At 54.7% G+C, this 23483-nt stretch overlaps 5 protein-coding genes across 5 annotated transcripts; 3 read left to right on the plus strand and 2 right to left on the minus strand.

Moving 5' to 3' along the window:
• Window positions 1-1396: 1396 nt before the first annotated feature.
• On the plus strand, window positions 1397-7034 carry QC764_710460 (uncharacterized protein). The gene is made up of 4 exons (XM_062950664.1): window positions 1397-2252; window positions 2319-2421; window positions 2523-5054; window positions 5113-7034. The coding sequence occupies exons 1-4, from the start codon at window positions 2038-2040 to the stop codon at window positions 6475-6477; spliced, it is 4215 nt and encodes a 1404-aa protein (XP_062796696.1). The 5' UTR covers window positions 1397-2037; the 3' UTR covers window positions 6478-7034.
• A 286-nt stretch (window positions 7035-7320) lies between these two features.
• On the plus strand, window positions 7321-8752 carry QC764_710465 (uncharacterized protein; the record flags this gene model as incomplete). The annotated part of the gene is made up of 4 exons (XM_062950665.1): window positions 7321-7365; window positions 7484-7960; window positions 8011-8247; window positions 8315-8752. The coding sequence occupies exons 2-4, from the start codon at window positions 7697-7699 to the stop codon at window positions 8750-8752; spliced, it is 939 nt and encodes a 312-aa protein (XP_062796697.1). The 5' UTR covers window positions 7321-7365; window positions 7484-7696.
• A 1469-nt stretch (window positions 8753-10221) lies between these two features.
• QC764_710470 (uncharacterized protein) lies at window positions 10222-13434 on the minus strand (the record flags this gene model as incomplete). The annotated part of the gene is made up of 1 exon (XM_062950666.1): window positions 10222-13434. The coding sequence occupies one exon, from the start codon at window positions 13432-13434 to the stop codon at window positions 10222-10224; it is 3213 nt and encodes a 1070-aa protein (XP_062796698.1).
• Window positions 13435-13956: 522 nt separating this feature from the next.
• QC764_710480 (uncharacterized protein) lies at window positions 13957-17950 on the plus strand. The gene is made up of 3 exons (XM_062950667.1): window positions 13957-15001; window positions 15060-17422; window positions 17540-17950. The coding sequence occupies exons 1-3, from the start codon at window positions 14650-14652 to the stop codon at window positions 17600-17602; spliced, it is 2778 nt and encodes a 925-aa protein (XP_062796699.1). The 5' UTR covers window positions 13957-14649; the 3' UTR covers window positions 17603-17950.
• Window positions 17951-19660: 1710 nt separating this feature from the next.
• Window positions 19661-23291, minus strand: LOS1 (pre-tRNA nuclear export protein; the record flags this gene model as incomplete). The annotated part of the gene is made up of 3 exons (XM_062950668.1): window positions 19661-21567; window positions 21616-23149; window positions 23280-23291. 3 exons carry the CDS (start codon window positions 23289-23291, stop codon window positions 20069-20071), a joined length of 3045 nt encoding a protein of 1014 aa, XP_062796700.1. The 3' UTR covers window positions 19661-20068.
• Between the last annotated feature and the right edge of the window lie 192 nt (window positions 23292-23483).

Genomic DNA, 23483 nt, shown 5'->3' on the forward strand with positions numbered 1-23483 from the left:
TACTCGACAGACGAATCTGACAGAAATCCGCAATCGAAGCGTGAAATCTGACAATGGCTGAGGTGTTCGTTCGAGTTTCCTTGATCATGCACTTGGTTCCTCTCAAGACCATAGGGGAATTCCACGTTGTTGAACCTCGGACCCGAACAGTTACGCAAGGTCCCGTCATAGGCCAAGCCCGTCGCCTTCTCTGTCGTATAGAAAGCTCATCAAGAAGAATTCCCACTCGGGTAGTGCCCATGAAAGTTCCAGAAAAGGAGGCCTATCTATCGATCTCTGGAGTTGTACACACATAGTAGGCTCTGGGGTTGGGGGCCGCGGGGGCCTAACCAGATAGATACTCACCTTGATTGGGTATTTGGCTTTTGATGGCTCATTGGCGGACGGTGCGCGGTGAGGTGGGTGAGGTGGGCTGGACTCAATTTGCCTGTCTTTCTTGAACGGCCGCCACCCTGGGCTCAAGTTCCTGTCTGCTGTCTGCTGTCTGCTGGCGAGATGATGAATTTCTCGGTGAATGGGGGGACTGGATTGATGTGCTCGGCAGCACTGCAGCTTGTTCTCACTCGCTCTCTCGTCTTCATCTTGCGCTGCTGCCCCTGGTCGCTTTTGGGTTCCAGGTGCAGGGGGGGCGCCCGACGGTTTGTGGTGTAGGCGGGCAGGTAGACCCTCTTCCCATCGAGGTATCGATGGAGTACCTGAGGTACTCGAGGTACTTGGCTCTCCCACCCCGGCCACGCCCGCCAGACGTGCTTGGTTGCTGGGCTCTCGCTGCGATCGGCCCAACCCCTTTACTGTCACTGTCACTGTCACCATCTCGGCAGTGAAAGTTGAGGGTTTACTTCATTACTTCGAGTCCTCGCTTGTTGGTGGTGGAAGCAGAGCATCATCAGCTTCCGTTGAATTTGTCGCCAAGACCGTGACACCATGCTAGGTCGACCCGGGCGGGCGGTCATTGCTGTCTGCTCACGGGTGGCGGGGAGTGATCAATCGTTTAGTCAGTTGAAGCCAAGGTGGATGAGAATAATAGACATGAAAGCTATCGTCTTGAAAAAAAAAAGAGGCAGTGAGAAGGAGAGATGGAGAGACAGAGTGACAGAGAGACAGAGAGACAGAGAGACAGAGAGACAGAGAGACAGAGAGACAGAGAGACAGAGAGAGAGAAAAGAAGCGCCAGACACCAGGCGCTAGAGACCCCTGCACCAAAGGTACCTCGCGAGTACCAAGGGTACCTGTTGGTACAGGCTGCCCTGGGGTTCCGCCTCCAACCAAGTAGCGTCTGACACCGGCGGGCAGAGCAGCCAGAGCCCATCGTAGTAGGCCCCACATCCCCATCCTTCCAGGTTCTTTTCTCCCTTCCCAACTTTCCATTCCCACTCCTGGGCACACCACCGCCTGCCTCCCTCTTCTTCCGTGCCCACCACCGTTGCGTTGTCGCCGAACCTCAACCTCAACCTTCACTGAAGCTTTTCTCTCTCCTCCATTACCTACCTTTTCATCATAGTATTGGAACTGCTCTCACCTAGCCACTCGGCCACTCAACCACCGTGTGTGTCTATAATTGCAACAACTGAACTGCTAGGTGCTGCGTACCGGCTCCGGAACCTCGTCCTCCACCTCTTTTTTTGGGCCGCTTCTCTCACGACGACGACACGACACGACCACGACCACGACCACGACGAACAGCAGCTTTGTTTCTGACCCTAGCTCACGCGCTCTCGGTCGCCCTTGACTTCTCTCACTGACATTTTGTTATTTGTGGGCTCCACGAGCGCCGAATTGATCTTGGTCGACATACACTGAGGGGATTTGTTTGGCGACATCTTGATCAAAGGCCTAACCGCTGTCGCCCCAGCGACACCGCCGCTTTGAACGCGCGCCGAAGCTTGCCCTCGCCATCAAAGCCGCAGGTATATGGGAATCCGCCACGGTCAATATCCCAACACGCCGACGCTTGGCTCCGCAGCTGTCTCGCCCTCTCGCCCCGGTGCGCTGCAGAAAAGGATAGCAAGGAGTTGATTCCACTACTCAACTGCGGCCATGGCCGCCAACATACCGCCACAGATGGTTCCCAACCATATGATGCTGCTTCAGCAGCAGCAACAGCAGCAGCAGCGAGCCAAATCCCAACAGCAGCAGCAGCAAATCAACCAACTTGTCATGACCTATGTTGTCAACACGCAGCCTGAGGCCGCTCCAAACACATGGCAGAGTGCCATGTCTCATAACGAGCGATATGGAAAGACTCTGAACCTGTAAGTACTGGACGGTTGAGATGCAACTGAGTGCATGACAAGCCTGGGTCACTAACGGGACTGCAGCGTCACAAACGTAATACTTGCCATGTCGACCGGCAATTTCACCGCTATCTTTCAACACGCAACCGACTTCGAGAAAAAGGCTTGGCTGAGTTCTGAAAATAAGGTGAGCGCCACACGTCCCCTTCCAGTATATTCGTTGCACCGTTTGCATTTTCTCTTTTTCTTTTTAGGCAGAAGCCCGGACTGTATTTTGACATTTTCCAGGCCATGTACGACAGAGCCTTGCAAGGCAAAATCGACGAGATGGTCGCACGCAGACAGGGCAACACGCAACAGCTTCAGAACCAGCTGCAGCAGCAGCAGCAGCAACAACAGCAGCATCATCAGCAGCAGCAGCAACGTCAGCAGCAGCATCAGCAGCAACAGATGCTCATGAACCAGATGGCTGCTGCTCGAATGGGGCCGACCGGCCAGCCTGGATTTCCAGGCATGCAAAACCCGATGCAAGTCCCTCAAGGACCCCCACAAGCCCAGCTTGGTATGGGCTTGGCTGGGAACCCTCAGAACAGGCCCGGGCAACCACCGTTCGGAATGCAGATGGGACAGCCTGCACGTCCTATGGGTCCCATGGGCCAGCTGCAGCCCAATGAGATCAATGCCGTCAACGAGGTCGCGCAGAGGCTGATGAGCCAAGTTCCCGAACCCCAGAAAGCCCAAATGCGCCAGAAAATCATGGAGAACCTGGGCCCGCGTGCTGCTCAGTTCCACGGGGATGTACTCGTGTGGCATTTTCAGCAAGAGGCCCTGCGGCAAATGACTGCGAGCCGGCAGAGGCAAGCTCAAGCTCTTGGACAGCAACGAATGGCCAACGGAATGCCGCAGGGCCAACCAGGACAGATGAACCCGAACCAACTCATGATCAACCCACTAGCACAGCAGCCAGTCATGCCGAATGGCCCGATGCTCGGCGCCAACATCGAAACTATACGGAACGAGCGTCAACAAGCTCTGCTCGCCCAGCAGCAGGGACAGATGGTTGTCCCGGCGAGCAACGGCCAGGCCAGAACTGTTACGCCAGGCCCGATGAACGGGATGCCGGGCGCTCAACCGAGCGTGAACCAAGCTTCTCGACCAATGCCGGCGGGACAGAATTTTGGCGTTCAGCAGCCTGGTGTTGCCCGAGGACCGATGATGGGACACCCGATGCAAGGACAACCGGGCGGTCTCGCCGGGCCCCCTACCACGTCTCAGAGTCCAGCCATGAACACGTTGAACGCGCCGATGCAGCAGCCGCCCGTTCCGATGGGGCATGTGGGGAGACAACCGCCCGTTAACCCAGGTAACCCGGCCATGGGCAGCTTGAACCCGCAATTCAGCCATCAGAACAACACACGACCGCCCTCGGCGATGCCAGGTGTCATGAACGGCGCGGCGCTGGCCGGAGGTCGAGGAATACCCGAAGGAGCAATGGGCAACTGGAATCAGCAGCAACGGGCGGCCATGATGAGTGGTTTGTCGATGGGCACACCTGGCCAGATGCCCGGGGCACCGGAACAACTCCGAGCCGGCCAGATGAACATGGCGAATCAGGGACCGGGACCGAACGGGCCACCAAACCCGGCAGTGCAGGCCAAGATGTTGGAATACTTGCAAACCCCACACGGCAAGACGGCCATCGACAACATGGACATAGCGCCTGGTGTTTTCGGCATGCTTGCGAACAACGGAACGAATGTGGGGCCAAACATTAAGAAATGGTTTCAGCTCAAGGCCCTGGCAGTCAACAACCCGGCGCAACTGAACATGTTGCAGGCCGTCCAGCACAGGCAGTTCGCAGTAATGTGGAACCAACAACAGAAGAGGCAGCAAGCAAACCAACCCCAAGGCAACCCCGGCGCTCCTTTCCAGCCGCCCCAGCTGCCCCCCGGCGAGGAATACCCCCAGCATGTCGCCCAGCTGACCCCGCAAGAGGTCCAGGCATTCATGAGCAGGAGTGCCAATCATGCGAACCAGAACCCGGCCATGGTCTCGGAGATACTCAGAAGATTGAAGTACACCGACTACGCCAAGAAGATCTGGGAGAAGCACAACAAGCAGCAGCAGCAGCAGCAGCAGCAGGGAATCAACAATGTCAATGCTGGCGGCCAAAAGGCTCCGTCACAGATAGTACCCCCAACACCCACCACACAACCAGGTGCCCCTCCGATGGCTCAGCCAAACATGCCGCCAAAGCCCTCGAGCACCCCGGTGGCTCCTCCAGCATCCACGCCGGCCAGACAGACGCCCAAGATTCCTCAACAACCGCAACCTCAACAGCAGTCACAGCCGGCGCCGCAGTCACAGCAACAGCCGGGACAACATGGACCGAACCCTTCCCCCGTGCCCGCCCCCAGGCACAACCTCAAGCGAAAGCCGGACGATTCCGAAGGTGCGGCCCAAGCGAACAATGCCGCTCAACGACCAGCGCCGGGACCTGGAGCTCAGACCAATATCCGTGCACCCCCACCGTTCAAGCCGCTTCCTGAGGAACAGGTTGTGGCCCTGGGGCCGCAGGAAAGGGCCGAGTATGATGCCACCTTGCGACTTCATCAGCGCATCACGGCCATCACCACGGAAGAACAGCTATTCGCCCAAGGACAGAACGAGGTGCCGGTGCCCATGGACGCAGAACTATTGGGGAAAACCCGCAGGACGCTCCTGGGAGCATTGAGCACCATGAGAGGTGTAAGCGCGTGGTCGCAGGCATGGTTCTTCAAGACCAAGGACGAGGAACGTCTGAGGATTTTCCTTCGAGCAGTACGTATATCCGGATCGAGTCTCTACATCACGGGAGGCTGACTGACATGTCGTGTAGCGGCACAAACTTTACAGGCAGCTCGTTCCAAACAAGGACGCATCACAGCCGTCAACCATCTTGCGGCCCGTCCTCACCATTTCGCCCCAGGAACTCGACCAGATCCAGCAGATGCTCAAGAACATGGCCACTGACATCAAGACCTATTGTGTACCCTCGCTTGGTCTGCAAAATAGCTGGAGTCAGGCGAACGGCGGGACGCCAACCCAGCGGCCTGCGCAAGCACCCACGCCTCTGAGCCAAGCCAATCTGGAGAAGCAGACACAGGCGTTGAAGCAGGCGCAGAACCGCACCGCCGCGAAGAACGTTGCCGCCCCGGCCGCTCCGACGACCACGCAGCCGCCTTTCTCGTTTGGGGCTCACAAGTCGCCGGCCGGCAATCCGGAATACCTGAGCGAGCCGCTTCTCACACGGGACGGGCTCCAGGCACCACCTGCCAGGAAGAAGCCCAAGACGGGAGCAAACCACAGCTCGCCGCCGGCCATTCAGCCGGGCACTGGCTCCCTGTCGCCCAACGTCAAGGCGCCCTCTCCCGTTGTTAGCCGGAAGCAGGAGCCGGCCAAGACGGCACCCAAATTCATGTGTCCCGAACCCGGTTGCGAGCAAATGTCTGTGGGTTTCGAGAGCGAGGAAGCGCTTGGCATGCACAAGCAGGAGGAGCACATCCGGCCATTCCAAGATCCTGTCGCCTTCATGCGGGAGAACATGGCTGCGGCACTGAAGCTTGACGAACAGGGCAGGCCCGTCTCGGCGCCGGCCATGGTTGGCAGTCTTTCCAAGCAAGGCCAGACACCCATGAGCAAGCCTGATCTGGCGGCGACGCCCATGTCTCGCGACGCGTCGATGAGACGACAGGGCAGTGCCGCGGGAGGACGGGAGAGCACGGCGACACCACGGATGGCGGCGAGCACGCCCATGGCGCCGGTGGACGAGATGTGGGCGGGCACGACGATCGACCCGCAGAATCTGTTTGCCGGGCTGGGGCCCACGATAGACGCGACCACGGGCAACATGATGCACGAGTTTGGGACGTACCGATCGATCACGCCCAACGACACGCCCGAGTCGACGGCCAGCAAAGACAGCGGGGTTTCGGAGCCGAATAGCGACATCCTCGAGGGCACCGGGCTGGATATCAACTTGACGTTCCAGAACTTCAACGAGGATGTGCTGATGGACATGAACAGGATCAACATGGATTCGCTGGATAGTTTGGTGGACAGCGACCTGTACGGCCCGGGTGGTGGTTTTGGCGGCGGGCAGGAGGCGTACCAGTTCACCTTTGAAGACATGACGATGGGAAACGACTTTAGCAAGCCGTTTCAGTTTGACAACAGCGGGTACATGATGGATGCATCGGTTTAGGTTCTGGATACCTAGGTGATGATGATGATGATGAAGCGGAGTGGCAGTTTTATATATATAATGTGCATGGGTACATGGTATATGGGAAAAGCTAGCAGGGTTGGTCTGGGCATTCACGAGAAGGGTAGTGTAATACCTCTTTTCTATTTTTATTTTTTATTTTTTTCCTTGTCTCTCTTTCTCTCAGCGTCTCTTTATATGAGTGTTGCTGCGGTTTGTTTTCGGGGCAGGGAGGGAGTTTGGTAATTGTGCGGATTGGGCTATACGGAAGCATTCTATATTTCTTATTTTCTTTTTTCTCTGTGTCTCGCGGGTCGAATGGACGGTTTCTCAGGTCAGGCAGATAGGGTGATACCCCCCGTGAACTTGCTTTCTTTTTTTTCTTTTTTTCCCAGTTTGTCTTGTCTTTTTTTTTTTTTTGCATCGAGGTTGAAGAAAGATGAATGGATGGATGTATTTTGGGTGGATTTATTGGATGTATACGAATTGTATATTATACTAGTAAAAGGGGGGTTTTTGGGGGACATTGAATGAGAGATCAAAAGTATCACACCATATGACAATTTGTTTGGCATGTGTTGAAGCTCTGGCTAGGTTCATATTGATGATGCTTGCTGCTGCGGGGGCATCGGGAGTAGAGACGGGAGCGCGCCAATCCATGCAGGAAGACGCGATGATCCACTGTGGGCTGGGTGCCGAGGACTGGGGTCTTTTAGTTGACGTGGAGAATGAGATGTGAACAGGTTTATTGTATTCGGTATGTGGATGGCAGTGAAAGGGGAACTGAATAAACTGCTGCCTGATCAAGGCTTTTTTCCTCAGCAGCAGTTTCAGTTCTTGAATGCGACGAGCTTTTTGTCCAAAGACAAGAGGTACGTACCCTCCTAGGTAGGTAGGTACCCGAAGCTTCTCTTTAGGCGCCGCACAGTGGGGTTTCGTTAGCTTTCGGGGGACAGGGGCTCACTAGTGTAGGTACCTACACCTTGTAGCTCACATTGTTCTTCAGCACCCACCTACCATCCACAAGCTTTAAACCGCGACTTGTGTGGTTTTTGGACGCGACTTTTGTGCCCCTCTCACTCACGTCCTACTTATTTACCTTTTGATCTCGTTCCTGTTTTTCCCTTTCCTTTTCTCAACAGATACAAGACGCGTTAAAGAGATTTAGACGCGATTTTGCTTTCAATACCTTACTCGGGAGAAAAGATTGGTGATAGCAATGGACGCCACCACACAAACCCAAACCCAAACCCCCCGCGTCCCACTCGGCTCTTTGAATCCCAACAACGCGTCTTCGCCAACAAAGAAGGGGATGTTGCAAAGCCCGTTCGAGTCACAGACGAAGCTGATGCAAACGCGTACGCCGCCCGAGACGGGGGTCAAGAAGAGGGTGTTGTCTGGGACTGGAACAGTCGATTCCTCGCCCACAGCTTCGAGGGCAGCGGCGGAAGAGGAGAGGGTGGTAAAGAAAGCTAGGTTAAGCGTATGTCCCTCCCCACCTTTCCATAATTTTCCGGTTGTTGACAGACGTAGTACTCCTCATCACCGCCCGCATCAGCAGGGTCAGCGTCGTCGGTGTTTTCCAGCCCGCACCACCACCACCACCTTCTCCTCCTTGAGGAGGGTGAGGGGGATGTCTCCATGGTTACCACCATTCCTGATTCAACACCTGCACCAGCACCGGCATCGGTATCGGTATCGGCATCGGTATTGGCATCGGCATCGGCATCGGTGCAGAGGAGGAGTTTGACGCGTGAACAGGCTCGTCAGGTAATTTTTTTGTCCAGTAATCCTTTTTTGGTTGTTGTTGGGCGAATCAGCTAATGGTGGGATGAAGAAAGCGGAAATCTTACGGCTGAGGCTTGGGTTGGCGAATTACAAGGTGAGGACGGGGCAGGAGGATGTTTCGTTGGATCAGTTGGAGAGGAGGCTGATGGTGAGGCTTTGGGGTGGGGAGGGGAGGGTGAGGGAGCAGGGAGGTGAGAGGTCGTCGCAGCAACAGCATCAGAGATGTGGTTCGCAGCAGATGTTACCGCCGTCGACGTCCAGGGGGACGCATCATCAGAGGAGGAGCAGTGGGGCGGGGGTTGTGGAAGAGAAGGAAAATTGGAGGGAGGGGCTGTGGGAGGTCATGAGACGGAGGGAGGCGGAGAGACAACAACAACAACAGCAGCAGCAGCAGCAGCAGCAACTATCGCAGGAAGATAGGGGAGGGAGACGGAGGGGGAGGGGGAGGAGTTGGAACTGCCTAGGTTGCCGAGGGAAGGGGGGATAATAGGGGTTGGAGGCTGTGGGGGTTGTTGAGTTTGGCCAGGGGTTAGCCCGAGCTGGTGGGAAGGGGAGGTGGTGGCTTGTTTGTTTTCATGGCTTTCATGGCGTTGAAAGGGAGCATACGGACGCATCTTTTGCTTTTGAAATTTTGAATTTGCTAGAGTTTGGGGTTTATTGGGCTTGCTGCACACGCTTCATGTCTGGGGTTTTGTAGGGGTTTATAGATACCAAGCCAGTTGTTTTTATTTTGGGGGGGGGGGTTGTTTATTTACTTTTTTTTTTTTTGTTCTTTTGTTTTTGGTTGCTAAAACGGGAAGTTGCTTCACATGTTGGATTTGACTTTACTTGTTTGTGTTGACTCAAAACCTTGATTTATTTAACACAGGCCACTGCTTTGCTCTCTGTGACTTTGGCTGTGGTGTTCAGCAACATTACTGTGCCCCCTACCCATCGTGAACGTTGGCGGCGAGCCGCGTGTGAGTAGTAGTCGTGCTGTCTTTGTGTGTCTGGAATGTGGTTAACCCCCCACGTCCGGCTCGAATGCTCGGCAAAGAACTTCCAACCGAAACATCGACCAGTGTCATTATTTGGCTTCGAATGAATCCCACGCGTGAGAAAGTAAGGGAGCTGTCACATTCCCCTCAGCTTTGGTGTGCCTGGTGATGGTGGTGGTGGTGGTGGTGTTGTCGAGACAGACAGAGTAAGAGACAGGGGGTGGCGGGACCGTTTCAACCATAACGACGTTTAAAAATGCGAGAAAGTGGTTTTCTTTTTTTTTCTTTTCTTTTTTTTTTTTTTCAAGACCCAAAGGGGTTTAGCAGTGTTAATCCCACGTGGCAGCCACGATCTTAGCGGGAGAGGATTAGCCGCGTTTGGGAGGGGAGGGGGCCAACAAAAACTGATGAAACGCGAGATTTTGCGCGTCTAGCTGGATTGTTGCCAAACTATTTTGGGGATGGTGGTGGTCAACTGGCGGGCAGGGGGTTTGCCAAGAGATGGATAGTGTTTAGTGAGAAGCCCAGGGCTCTAGAGATGGGAGTGGGAAGTGTGGTTTGCGTGGAAGAGAGTGTCGTGTTTGGGGTAAAGAAAGGAGAGACGTGGACAAGGTTGGGGGAGGGGGAGAGAACAGACTGGTAGATAGTTGATACATCTTGTCGAAGTGGTCAAGATGCCTTGAGATGATATTTAGCCTGTTCAATATTTTTATAGACCTTGAAAGATGGTCGCAAAAGCCTCCAAAACAATGTCCAAAACAATGTCCAAAAGCATATCTATTCATCTCTTTCAAGGCCTTGACACCACGCGTTGCGGTGGCTACAACGTGTGCCGCTTGGTTCTGAATAATGTGCTATTCACCTGAGAAACGTTACACTTTCCAACCGCCCCCCAGAAACTCCTCCAACTCAACACCCACCCTTCCCCTTGCCCACCAAAGTCCCCACCACCCCCTCAGCTCCTCCCCCGTCATGTCCGTCACCATCCCTCCTCAAAAGCAGCAAGATACAACCCCCTATCCAAACAACACCCCTCCACACCCCGGTAAAACACCCCTTTTCCCTCCTTCCTGCTCGCACAGAAACGAACAAAACCCCTCCAGATCTCCCCATTCCCTTTCCCGCTCCCCGTGATGGCAGATTCAAAAGCTTTTTTAACCGAGTGGGCACTCCCGTTGTGGACTTCATGCATGATGGCAAACCGCCGGGTGCTGGGGGAGTCATGTCCAGGTTGGAGGGCGATGGTTTGGAGAAGCTCCCTGACTGGATCCTTGACCAACAGGGGGGGTTGTGCCCAGGATAGGAGTTCGAGGAAGATGGTGTTGGAAGGGAAGAGCTCCAGGTAAGAGAGGACAGTTGAACAGAAAAGCGCCGGGCGGTAAGGCCCTATCTGGGAGTGGTGGTGTGACAGCCTGCAGGCGGTTTGCAGGAGCTTTTCCAAACAGGGGGTGGATTCTAAAGAGCGGGAGGTGAATTTCTGGGTTATATCTGTGATTGCACCCAGGGCTGATGAGATGTTGCCTTGGGAGGACGAGGTTGGTTCACTAGGAGGAGAGGAAGGGGAGAGGTAGGCTAGTAAGAGGAGACTCTCCGCGTGGGCGGCGGCGGTGGGGAGGGAGAGGGAAGAAAGGGAAAAGTCGAGGGTAGTAGAGAATTGAGACCGAGCTTTGAGGAGCGTTGCTGGGGATGGGGGAGAGGAGACGGAGGGGTCGACTGAGCGGCAGAGGGTCGTCAGGGCGAGGTCGTTGCGGGAGGAGAGGAGGTGGAGCCAGGTTTGGGTGTTGAACAGGAGCTGGCTGTTGGGGAGGTTGGTGGCTGAGTCGAGGATTTTGAAAGCGAGTTCCGGGTTGTTGTTGGAGTGCTCCAACAAGGCGTAGGCGTTGTAGAGGGGGGTGTTGGTGGTGTATTGCTTGAGCAGAGTTTTGGCAACCTTTTTGGTGGTTTTGGCGTCGGTGTTGAGCCAGACCGTGGCGAGGTAGATTTCTGCTAGGTCTTCACGGTGGTGGTCTGTGACTAGTCGTTCGAGTGTGGCTAGCACCCATGGGAGGTCGAGTTGGGTTTCTTCAGGGGGGTGGGTTTTGTCCCAGGAGTCCAGGCATTTGAACCAGCCCTCCCTGGTGAAGAGAAGCTCGGGTGAGGTGGCCATGTCACCGCCTTGTTGAGCGAATTCAGGGGGGCGTTTTGACAGATCAACATCCACGCTCTCCGTGTTTTGTCCCTTGCGTCTCTCCCAAGGCCGGAAAGCCTGGCTTTTGGGAGCCAAGAATGGATCTCGCCGCCAGTCCTTCACAAACGGTTCCTCACAACTGGAGGGAATCCCAACAAACACCCCAAACGCCTCCACCACCAATTTCTTCGCAGTGTCCAAAACCCCGGCCGGGAACCAGACGACAAAGTCCTTGATATCCCCCCACATCACCACCCTAAACGGATCCTCATCAACCCCCTCATCCAGCGTCCTCGCCGGCATCCTCGTCCTCGCAGCCCGCTTCATTTCCACAGCCGCCCAGAGCTGGTACGGATCTTTATAATCCTCAACATCAACCCCATCCCTTTTGTCCTCAAACCTTGGATCAGGCGGCAACTCATCCCCCCCACTCTCAACAAAACACCTCCACCCCCTCGCCCCCTCCTCCCCAAACCTCGCAACTTCACTCTCCCAAAACTCTTCAAACCCCTCCGCCGATGTCGCCGTGCCGGGCCGGCAAAACGTCATCTCCAACAACGCCTGCCAAGAAGCCACCGCCCGCTCGGTATACCCAGCCTCGAACAACAGCTTTGTCAGGCGTAAAAAGACATAGACAATCTGCCGGCACACCTCCCCCCTTTCATCCCCCTCCTCCACCCCAACCAACCCCCTTGACAAACCCCCCAGCTTCTCAACAAACACATCCCTCATCCTGTCCACCGTACACGACCCCACCCTCCCCATCTCCCAACCCACCCTCGCGCGCCACAGCTCAAAGCTCCCGTCCGGTGCTACGCCATACTTTTGCGGAAGACTCTCCCACTTTTTCGCAGCGGTTTTGTCATCCCATATGTTAAGCCCCGTGGTCATCATGCCTAGGATCAGAACCTCCTTTTCACCACCAGATCGAGATGGCAGATGGGCAAGCGCTTCCTGATAAAGCGACAGCTTCAACTCGGCAAGGGCGATGGTTTCATTGCCTGTCCGGGGACGGGAATGGCCAACGTCTTGGGCAAAGAGGGTGTCTTGCAGGGAGATCAGCCGGAGCCAGGAGGGGATGTCGGCGGGTGAGGAGCGGAGGTGGCGGGTGAGGCTGACGGATTCTTTTCTGGCAGAAGAAAGCTCTTTTTTCTCTTGTTCTGGGGATGAGGTCTCCGAATCTGAAGACTCAGACTCGGAGTCTGATGGGGGAGGTTTGGCCTTGCCGTAAATAGACCTGTAGTCTGGCTTTCGGTCCTGTTGATCCTCCGGGTCTGATGATGAGGGGCTTTCCCGGCCGCGTTTTCGCTTTTTGGAGGAGGGGGGTGTCAAAGAGATGAACTGGTCTGTTGGTGAGGGAGGTGGTTTGGTGGAGGACCTGATCCGGTGAGATTTGGCGCGTCGGATTTGTGAGAGGAGGGCTTTGTCCCTGAAGGCCGAACCCAGACCCTCGCGGGAGAAGGAGAGAGAAAATAAATCTCTGGGGCCGTCACGGTGGAGGATGAGATGGCCTCTTGACCCTAGGATTTTGCCATGGCCAGAGCGGTGGTAGGCTGGGATCTTGGAGCGGTCGTTGCCGCTGTAGCGGAGGATGAGAGGGTCGCCTTTTTTGTCAATGAAGAAGTTGTCGCTGAGAGTCTTGGGCTGGACCGAATCCTCTCTTGACCAATGGTGCTGCTCCCTGTCTTTGGGCCTTTTCCTGTCTCGATCTCGGTCTCTCTCACGGTGCCTGTCCCGTTCTTTCTCCCCATCCCCATCCCTGCTCCCACTTCGTCTTCTGTCCCCGTCCCTCTCACGATCCCGACGACGTTCATCTCCCCGATTCCGAGAATCACGGCGTCTCTCACGGTGACGGCCATCATGCCCCCTTTTGGATTCCCCACCGGGGTCCCCGTGCCGGTCTCTGACAGATTTCCGCGCCTCCCCCGATGCGGGCCCTGCTTCGGGCTCGGGTGTGGGTTTCGGCTGGAAGGATCCGAACTTGGGCACGGCGCGTTGCCGTTTCTGCTCCTCTTTTGACGACATCGTACGAGCTGATGCTGTACTGCCTCTTCTCTCCTCTTCTCTCCTCTCCTCTCCTCTCCTCGCCTCTCCTCTCCTTCCCCCGCTTAGTCTCCTGGTGTTTGTGATTGAGTCATGCAAACACGCGACGTTTGAGTTAAGTGTCGGATGATGGAGATGGGGTATGTATGGGGCTTGACATGAAAAAGAAAAGAAGCCCGTCTATTCTGTCGGTAGATAAATAATTGGTGTCGTCTTCAACCAACGGTTACACTCCAACGGGCCGCCCGTTGGATTTGTTTGTTGGTGCTGGTGCTGGATCACTGTGAGATTCCCGAGTGTCACTGGCATTTCCCCAGCTTTCAGGCCTCGATTGCCTGCCGGGAGGGACCCTTTACCGCAACAGTCACGGCACCGGTGCCTAAAAAAAAGATGACCAATGACAGACGCAGGATGCGCAATCGGGGGGACCGCTATGACATAGCGTGTTTCCCCCCCACCCCGACAGAACAACACCGGCTCCGGGTTCCTGGACCGAGGCGGCCGCTTTGTTCCCGTCTGATCAGGTTGTTGACATTGACTGATTGACTGACAAGTGAATGGGAGTGATATTGACACCAGATCATACAGTCCAAAAACAGGGAAGAAGACTGCCAGAAAAGCAAATCATCTGAGCAAGCACCGCCGCGAGCCTATGACGCCAAGTGAGACACTCGCTGTATGCACAGTGGAGCACCACCTAACACCACCACCTCCAACAGGGACTCGATAAACTGGGGGCTTAGCCATCCATCCAACATCTGCTTCCCCCCAACCACCACCTACCTACCGAACTGACCAGAAATTCCCGGTGAACAAGGCCGCCCACATTGCGGCGGAGGTGCTTTTCTTTTTTTCTCCTTCCTCTCTTTTTGAAGAAAATGTGTTGGATAGGATAGTTGCTTGTGTTTCCTGCTCCTTTTTTTCTCCGACTTTTTCCTTCCCTCACGCGATATACTGCCGTATCACAACACCCGTCGCAAACCCGCATCCTGCACCTACCCGTCCAGGTCTCATGGCCCTCCAACTCGGAAACTGATACCGACGCAATCTCGAATCTCGATTTCCTGATTTAACCTACCCTCTTCAAAACCAGGCAAGCAAGCAGCGACCTGAACAAGTCCTGCACCTGCCGCCGCCGCCGCCGCCGATCGTCTTATCAACAACACCACCTGACACCTCATCATCTCCACTGTCATCATGACAGGAAGGAGACACACCCCGCGCCTGCGGGACGTCTTCCGAGATGCCTCCGGAGGGACCGATACAGACAGCAACAACAACAACAGCAACAACAACAGCAACAACAACAGCAACAACAACAACGAAGAATCAAATCAACCCTCCCAATCATCCCAATACCTCTCCCTCCCCAGCTCCCCAACCTCCTTCCGCCGGCCCCGCATCATGTCCCGTCGACCGTCCAACTCGGAGGGCGTCCCGGACGAGCGCACCTCCCTGCTCGGCGCGAACCGGACGTCGCGGATAAGGATCGCGAGTGCGCATGGGTCACCTAGGGTGCCGCATCTGTCTAGGAACCAGAGCTACGCCGGTCTGTCCCCCTCCTTACGTTGCCATTTGGCAGTCATCACTGACGGTGCTATCTACAGACAGTGTCAAATCCCACCGCCACCACTCCCGCGCCAACTCGTGGGGCTCCCGCCTCATCCAAGCCCTAGGCGACAGGCAAGAATCCTACGGCGGCATCGCCGACTCCAAATCCTCCCTCTATCCCGACGACCGCGTCTGGTACGATCAATTCACCTCGACCGACTGGGTCCACGACTCCATCGCCGACGCCTACCGCGTCAAGGCCCTCAGGCAGAGAAAAGATTTCTGGGGGAGGGTCTATGTTCTTTTTGACGGGGCTCAAGGTTGGATCCTGAGCGCCTTGGTCGGGTTCATCGTTGCGGTGCTGGCTTACGCGGTGAACGTGAGCGAGGCGACGGTGTTTGACTTCAAGGATGGGTATTGCCAAAAGGGGTGGTTGATCAACGAAAAGAGGTGCTGCCCTCACGGGCCTTGCGTTGACTGGAGGGATTGGGGCGAGGTGTTGAATGGGTGGCCGTTTGGCAAGGATTGGACCGAGTGGTTTGTTTACATTGTCATGGTGATCGCTTTGGCGGTGGCTTCTTGTCTGATGACGCTGACGACCAAGACGGTCGTGCCTTCGGCGTATCGGCTCACGACGCTGGATGAGAACCTGGCGGCGGAGAATGCTGCGCACATGGGGGATCACGATAATGACGATGGTGCTAACATCAGCCCGCGCCACTCGTGTGTCGATGGGCAGGGGTCGTCGTCTGCGGAGAGCGCGCCCATGATTTACTACTCCGCCGCCGGGAGTGGTGTCGCCGAGGTGAGGGTCATCCTCAGCGGTTTTGTTCTTCACGGCTTCTTGGGTCTCAAGACGTTGCTGATCAAGAGTTTGGGGTTGATCCTCAGTGTGGCGTCTGGTTTGTCGCTTGGCAAGGAAGGGCCGTATGTGCATATCGCCACCTGTGTCGGGAATATCGCTTGCAGATTGTTTAGCAAGTATGACCGGAACGACGCCAAGAGGAGGGAGGTCCTTTCTGCTGCCGCGGCGGCCGGTGTGGCGGTCGCTTTTGGCGCGCCGCTGGGGGGGGTGCTGTTTGGGCTGGAGGAGGTTGCGTATTTCTTTCCCGCCAAGACGCTGTTTAGGACGTTTTTCTGCTGCATCACGGCGGCGTTGACGCTCAAGTTTCTGAACCCCTACGGCACGCACAAGATTGTCATGTTTCAGGTGAGGTATCTGGTGGATTGGGAGTATTTCGAGATTGGGAGCTTCATCCTGGTGGGGGTTTTGGGAGGAGCGGCGGGAGCGTTGTTCATCAAGGCTTCGAGGCGCTGGGCCAAGACGTTCAGGCGAATCCCCGTCATCAAGTCGTACCCGCTGCTGGAGGTGGTGCTGGTGGCTTTTGTGACGGGGTTGATTGGATACTGGAACGTGTTTACAAAGTTGCCGGTGGCGAAGTTGCTGTACAACCTGGCGGCGCCGTGCGATGACCGGGATAACAACCTGGAGGATCTGGGGTTGTGTCCGGAGAGGGCGGAGGACATCCCGCCCGTGTTGAGGGATTTGCTGACGGCGTTTTTGATCAAGGGGTTCTTGACCATCATCACGTTTGGTATCAAGGTGCCGGCGGGGATTTATGTGCCGTCCATGGTGGTGGGGGGGTTGATGGGGAGGACGATTGGGCACGTGGTGCAGTGGTGGGTGATGGCGACGAGGGAATGGCCGGTTTGGGGGACTTGTTCGGCGACGAGCGCGACGTGTATCCAGCCTGGGGTGTATGGGTTGATTGCGGCCGGGTCGACCATGTGTGGGGTGACGAGGCTGTCGGTCACGCTGGCGGTCATTCTCTTTGAGCTGACGGGGAGTTTGGACTATGTCTTGCCATTTTCGCTGGCGATTCTGGTGGCCAAGTGGGTGGCTGACGCGATCGAGCCGCTGAGCATTTACGACTTGCTGACCGAGATGAACTCTTACCCCTTCCTCAACAACAAGCACAAGCCCGTCTTCACGTCGGAGCTGGCGGACATTGTGCCGAGGGTGAGGAAAGAGAGGATTATTGACATCAGCACCAGCCCTGTGGTGCCGGCGATGAGCCTGAGGACGAAGCTGGAGCTGCTGCACCGGGCGGGCGAGCTGGACGGGGGGTTGCCGATCGTCAGGCACGGCATCCTGGTGGGGTTGATTCCGGCGCCGGATTTGGAGTACGCGCTGGATAATCTGCAGGATGAGGGATCGAGCCTGTGCCTGATGGCGAGCGTGCCAACGATTGACGACTCGGATGATGGGATGCCAGATCCGACGGATTTCACGCCGTACATTGACCCTGCCCCGGTGGCGCTGGACATTAGGTCGCCGATGGACTTGGTGTATGAGTGTTTTGTCAAGTTGGGGTTGAGGTATATTTGCATACTGAGGGATGGGAAGTATGCGGGGATGGTAAGTTTTTTATTTTATTTTATTTTGTTTTTTTTTGGTTTTTTATGTTTCTTTTTTTTTGTGGTGAAAAAATTATGAGAGGAAAGAAAAAAAGCTAACATGTGTGGGAAATCATAGACTCACAAGAAGACGTTTGTCAAGTACATGAGGGAGTTGGAGGAGAAGGAGGGACATATGTAATTTTTTTCCTTGAGGCCGATTACCTTGATAGTCTTGGTGAAAGTACCTGTTGTTACACTGGGCAAAGTGTGTACGATGGTGGTGGTCGGGTGCGTGTGCTACTGCATTTGAATTAAATATGGAGGGGTTAGCATGGCGTTGTTTTCTTTTTATGGGTTTTATTGTTTTTGTTTGTTGAGATTGTTGATGTAATTAGTTTGTGTGCTGTTGAGGTTGGTGCGTGAGGATGAATTGCTGAGATTGAGACTGAGATGAGATGAGAGGATAGAATGAGAAATGAAGATGAGATTGATGTTTAAATATGTCTTACTTGGATAGAGCATGGGGTTACGCACAGCTGGTAATGATGGTTTTCTGTAGCTAGCGGCTCTTTAAGGCTAATGATTGAGGTGTATGGCTTTCGAGTCTGGGAGTTTTGGTGTTTATTTCTTTAGCTTTTTGACACTTCGGCATTGACAGTCGTACAGCTATTGCTAATCCTGACCTAGATTGGATAGATTTCTTCGGCCCAAGGTTGTTAACCAGTAACAGTTGTCCATCGTCTCGACGGTGGAGTATTTCTCTCACGGCTTGTCTGCAGGGGTATCTAAACCGTCTTTGACACACTGTAGATGTTCTAACCAGGTCATCATCATCAGATAGTTTCTAACGTGTACAGTCTGGAATAACATAACATTCCCTTTCCGTTGTGTCCTCTCGCCTGTCGGTCACGGAAACTAACCACCATTGGGCCGCCTGCGGAGATGACCGGGCCAGTGGACTTCGGGGCACGGTCGTCTCTTCGGAGTGTGATACCATCTTGGATGAGCGAGTGGGCGCGGGTGATGCTGCTTGATACAGCGAGGCCACGCAAGACTGCCTACCCGAGGGCAACCCATCATCATGAGGGCTCGCTGACGGGATCCTATTCCGTTGGGCAACCGTGCCGTCAGAGAGACGAGGTGTGGTGACCTTCGGGGTTGCCCAGGCGGCGTCGTTGTGGACGAGAGAGGCAGGATCTTGCTGCTGGGAGAGCCGAGGCACAGGCCAAGCAGAGGTATCATGCGGGGCGTGGGCGAAAGTCATCTTCGCTTCCATACGGACCGGGCCGGACCGGCCTGCGGGTGGTTGGTTGGCTGCGTGAGCGAGCGAGTGGGAGAGTCAGGTAAGCTGGGACGGACGGATCAGGGCGCGCGAGCGAGCGGGAGAGTACATATACTCCTTCCCATATCATATTGTTGGGACGAAAAGTTTTGGGAGAGGCAATTTGCGATTCTTGACAAGGGTTGTTATCATTGTTAAATATCCTGTTACTCAGGGGTAAACAGGAGAGACTTGACCGAGTTCTTTTTGAATTTTGAATTTTTTGGACGAACACAGCGGAGAAGTCGCGGTGGATTCGTCTTGAATAAAGCATGTACCATGAGCCTATGATTAGCAGCCCCAACCTCAGAGTCACATTCCTTCATTCATCTGTATCCTGTGCTTTAGCCCAGTCAGCCTCCTCCGTCACGAGTCCTTTCCCGCCTGAAGGTCCTCTTCCTCCCGTAAACTAATCCCAAGAACACTTCCTAATCTACTTTTCCCCCACTAACAGAGGCCAGGGTGGTGGTGTAGAATGGTACCAATGGGGAGGGGGAGGGGGGGAAATCTGTAGGGGAAGGCGGGTTTTAAAAAGGGTTGGTTGGTTGGTGGGGCAACGGATAGGGGTTGGGGAAGTAAATAAGGGGTTGCAACAGAGGTGAATATGATGTGATGACCCCATTACCACAAGCGGAAACCAAAATGAGATTGCAAAAGGGAGAGGCAACATACCCTACACCCTCAGCCCACCCAGCATGCAGTCCCGTCTGGTGGTGTGACGATAAGTACAGACTGTCGATTTGCGACCTGGATGTCAGGCCGAGGGACTCGGAAAAGTAGGCGGCAAAGTTCCTGCGATTTGGGCAATCTCCCAGCTTGTGAGGACCCGTACTCGCCCGGCAGCGGTTTGGTAGTAGTACATTTCGGGCAGGCGGGCGATGCTGGTTGCTTGTGAATATTATCTTGGTTGTTTGTGAACGTCATTGTGGGCAGCGAGGCAAAAGAGTTTCAAGTTTATCAAGACACCTTTATCAGTTTCTTCAAAACACTTCGGCAGCCCAAAAAAAGCCATTTCAACTTTATATACTCTACCGCGCCGCGTCACCAAGTGCCACGCCGCACGTAATGAAGTGCCAACACCATCTCTAAGATTCACAACCCTCATGTCATCTTCACCAAACCATAACCAACACCAACGACGCAACAAAAGAATTTATCTGAAATGCATCATTTTTTGTCTCTCTGAAGACATAAGAAAATATGTATCTGCACAAGCTCTTGGGGAATTGTATAGGCAATCAATCAAAACCTCCACCCCTCCCATCCTCCAACCCCCCTTCTCTCCATTTCCTCCTCTATCTAAATAGTACACAACAGCCACACTGGCCTCTTGCAAGCCAGAACCTACTTCCGGCCCTTGAGCAGAGCCAAAAACCAATCGACCAGTGGCTTGCGCCCCGTCGTCGTCGTCAGCGTCCGCAAAAAGTCGTTGCTGTCCTGACCAAGCTGGTTTTGGACATGGTTGATATAGAGATCTGCCGTCTTCATCCAGATGGCCTGCTGGATGCCGGCGATTTCGTTGAGGATCTGTCTAGATGTCGCATCGCTGCTCGGTCGGAACCCTCCGTCCTGCAAAACGTCCCAGCACACGCCGTGGAACTGGGAGAGCATAAACTGCTCAAAGCCGGGGATGGTGGGAGAGGGAGGGCCGGTAGCGACTGGGTTTTCACCCGGGGTGATGATGTCGGGACCACCCCACTGCGTAATCATGCGGCTGAGAACGTTAAAGGCGATCCGGCTGGCCACAAGGTTCCCATGGTTGAGGTTCTTGGCGACGCTGAAGATGGACGACACAAGAGACTCAAAGTTACCCTGGTTGGCCGCAGACACCAAAACGCCTCCAAGATCATTCATGAAGATAACCTGAACAAAAGAAACGTATTCCCGCCTCAGCTCCTGAAGCTGAATTTCATCATCGGTGCCGTTGATCGGCTCAGAAAGGCCACCAAAGACCCGTTGAAGAAGTGGTGTAAGGAGAAGATCGAGAATGGTGGAAATCTCTCCCTTGAAGTTGTATACAATCTGCTCCAGCAGACGAAGGAACATAGCCATCTCGTCCTTGCTGGAGCTGCGAGAGAGCAGGCCTTCGATCCACTGTGGCAATTGTGGAAGAACGGCAGAGCCGAGGACGCCGAGCAGGCGGGAGAAGGCAGACCGGCAGGCCGCCCGGATCTCGTCACTCGTATTAAGTTGGTTCAAAGCAATCAGGATCGCCTCGGAAGCTCTTGTAAACTCGGCCGAGATCTCCTGTGCTGGCTGAGCCCGCGCCTTGGTGTGGCCAAGGGGCGTGTCGGCAAAACCATTAGCCAAAGTACCGAGGGCCATGATAATGTGGTGAATCTGGAGAATGGCTTGCGCATCCCCGGCCTTGGCTCTTTCGAGGTGGACGCTCATATCTGAGAAAAGAGGCTCCATGACAGACCGAGCATACAAGGCCTGGTCGGCAACAGGGGTGGCAGATGTAGCAGACACGCAGCCAACAGCCTCAAACAAGTAGAGCTGGCCATTGAAGACGGCATCGGCAGAGTGATCAGACTCATCAGAGGACATGTCGTCGTCAGCGTCATTACTAGGGACCTCAGCCTTGATGGGCAGCAAGTCGCTGATGGACTCGATCACAGTCTTGGCGACATTGCCGACCTGCGCCCTCAAAGTCTTGACGAAGCGCAAGAACAGGTACCAAGAGCGTGTGCGCACCCTGACGTGCTCATGGTGCACCAGCCTTACGAAGTTCTCAAGGACCCGGGGGATGTAGTTTTGGTGAGACTCAAAGAAGCTGTGATAGCGGACGCAAATCTCCATGTACTGGAGCAAAATAGCTGGGTGGGCGTAGTTGGCAATACCTTTGACGTGTCAGCATTGCTCGTATTCAAAACGGGAAGAAAACTTACCAGAATCAACCATCTTGCTCATCATGAGAGCCAGGCGCTCCGCGGCTACAGGGTTTGGCTGACTCTTGGCAGCCAGTCCCATGTTGGGCAGCGCAAGCTCTCCAAACAGGTACATTTCGTGAAGCGCCAGGTCCAGATCTCTCCAGTCCATCTGAGACCCTTGTTGCTGGAGGGTGGAAAACATGTTTCCGACTAGGTTGCTCATGAACTCCATGCAGAGGTTCTCATCAACGGCAGCAACGCTCTTTTGGAGAATTTGCAGCCTCTTACGCAGCTCCAGAAACTCTGCTTCGTCTGTTTGCTCGTCTTCGAGGCCCCAGTTGGACGTCTCGTCGTACCTCATCTTGATAACTATGGCGTTCAGGATGGGAGGAAGCATTTCGGCATAGGTTGCCGGAAGAGTCCCGACTTTTCTAAGGAAAGTGAGGAGGTCGGTTAATGAGGGAATAACTGTCGAGCAGACCTCGTCGTACTCGTCTGAGAACAAGCGGAGCAGGGACGGCAGGAAGTATTGCAGAAGCTGCTCAGCCTTCGCCCTCGTATCGTTGTCAACCTTGCCGTCCTCAAGCACGCGAACAATATCTGACATGACGGCGTTGACAAGCTTGGCGACCACCTCGGCCAGATCCGTGTCGTACTGGGAGGTTCCCTTCCACTCATTGAGTGGGGGACTGGCCAGCAATTCTGTGATGATTTCGCGAAGCTGCAAGAAGTTGATCATCTCGATCTTGTCGCTCGCCTTCATTTTCTTGCTGACAATCTCGGTAAAGGTGTCAACAGCTATATCTCTGACCTTGTCCTCGCCACCTGAAGCATTTGACCTCCCGACCAAGGGCAGCAGAAGACCGAGCATTTGTTGGTTGATGACCAGCGAGATGTCGATCCAGCTCACCCATTTCCCAATGATTTTGAGCGTCATCTCAACGACTCCATCGTGCTGGTTGCTGTACCGAGACAGAATATCGGTCCATGACGTGGCAATTTTGGCCATATCTCGCTCACGAATAAGGTCCTTGAGATCACTGTTTCTCTTCGCCTCCTGCTCCTGCCGGCTGAGCATCAAGTCGGCAATCTCGTCGTGAATCGAGCTGAGAATGCGGAGGTATAATATGACGCCAGGGAGGTTGTCATTCTGGGCAATGGCATAAAAGTCCTGAACGAAGCTGCTCCAGTGTTCCCTGTACAAGAACACAAAAAGGTATGTGAGGGTTTGCGTCAGCTTGTTTTGGAGATGTGCTGGGTCGACCTGACTTTGGGTGTTGCTCGTGTATGTCCGTCCGATATATTCGAGGAGAGACTGCTTCAGGTACACGAGACTGGCTGCATCCAGGGCTTCTGAATGAACAGCATTGTTTATGATTTCGAGCGAGACTAGTCGTACGACTTCGGACGCTGGGGGGGATCGGGTAAAGAGGCCGATGCAGACCTGCCAGGCCTGGGGGTCTACTCGCAGCTGGTTAAGGTACTCGAAAGCCTGGCCCTTGAGCTCCTGGCTGGAACTAGGGTTCCAGGCGACCTCGATCGCATTCTCGATCTATGAGGGCAGAGCATGTTAGCATGGTCATGCGACACGGCCCAGACGACGGCGACGGTTATCCCTCCTCTGGTGGTAGCGGGGTTGGGAGATTGGGCGCTTTTTGCGGGGAACTAGATCATGGGCTTACCTGGGCGTCCATTGCCGGACACAGTGGTTAATGTGGTGTGTGGTGAGGGATTCGGAATCTTTATATTTCGGTGGGCTATTATTTTTGACGCGAGGCTGCTATAACTCTGGAAGCTGTGGTGGAAGAGCACTCGGCATTCTCAGATACGGCAGATGTGGCGCCGAAGATACATGAGTCGACCTTGCTTCAGTTGGCCTCCATGGT

This window comes from Podospora pseudoanserina (genome assembly GCF_035222485.1).
Source record: "Podospora pseudoanserina strain CBS 124.78 chromosome 7 map unlocalized CBS124.78p_7, whole genome shotgun sequence".
NCBI lineage: Eukaryota > Fungi > Ascomycota > Sordariomycetes > Sordariales > Podosporaceae > Podospora > Podospora pseudoanserina.

Bases quoted from the DNA above. Each gene is read 5' to 3' on its own strand.
- QC764_710460 (XM_062950664.1), top strand. From the start codon at position 2,038: ATGGCCGCCAACATACCGCCACAGATGGTTCCCAACCATATGATGCTG. The intron at 2,253-2,318 runs GTAAGTACTGGA...ACGGGACTGCAG, and splicing joins TATGGAAAGACTCTGAACCT to CGTCACAAACGTAATACTTG. The intron at 5,055-5,112 runs GTACGTATATCC...CATGTCGTGTAG, and splicing joins TGAGGATTTTCCTTCGAGCA to CGGCACAAACTTTACAGGCA.
- QC764_710480 (XM_062950667.1), top strand. From the start codon at position 14,650: ATGACAGGAAGGAGACACACCCCGCGCCTGCGGGACGTCTTCCGAGAT. The intron at 15,002-15,059 runs GTCTGTCCCCCT...TGCTATCTACAG, and splicing joins TAGGAACCAGAGCTACGCCG to ACAGTGTCAAATCCCACCGC. The intron at 17,423-17,539 runs GTAAGTTTTTTA...GGGAAATCATAG, and splicing joins ATGGGAAGTATGCGGGGATG to ACTCACAAGAAGACGTTTGT.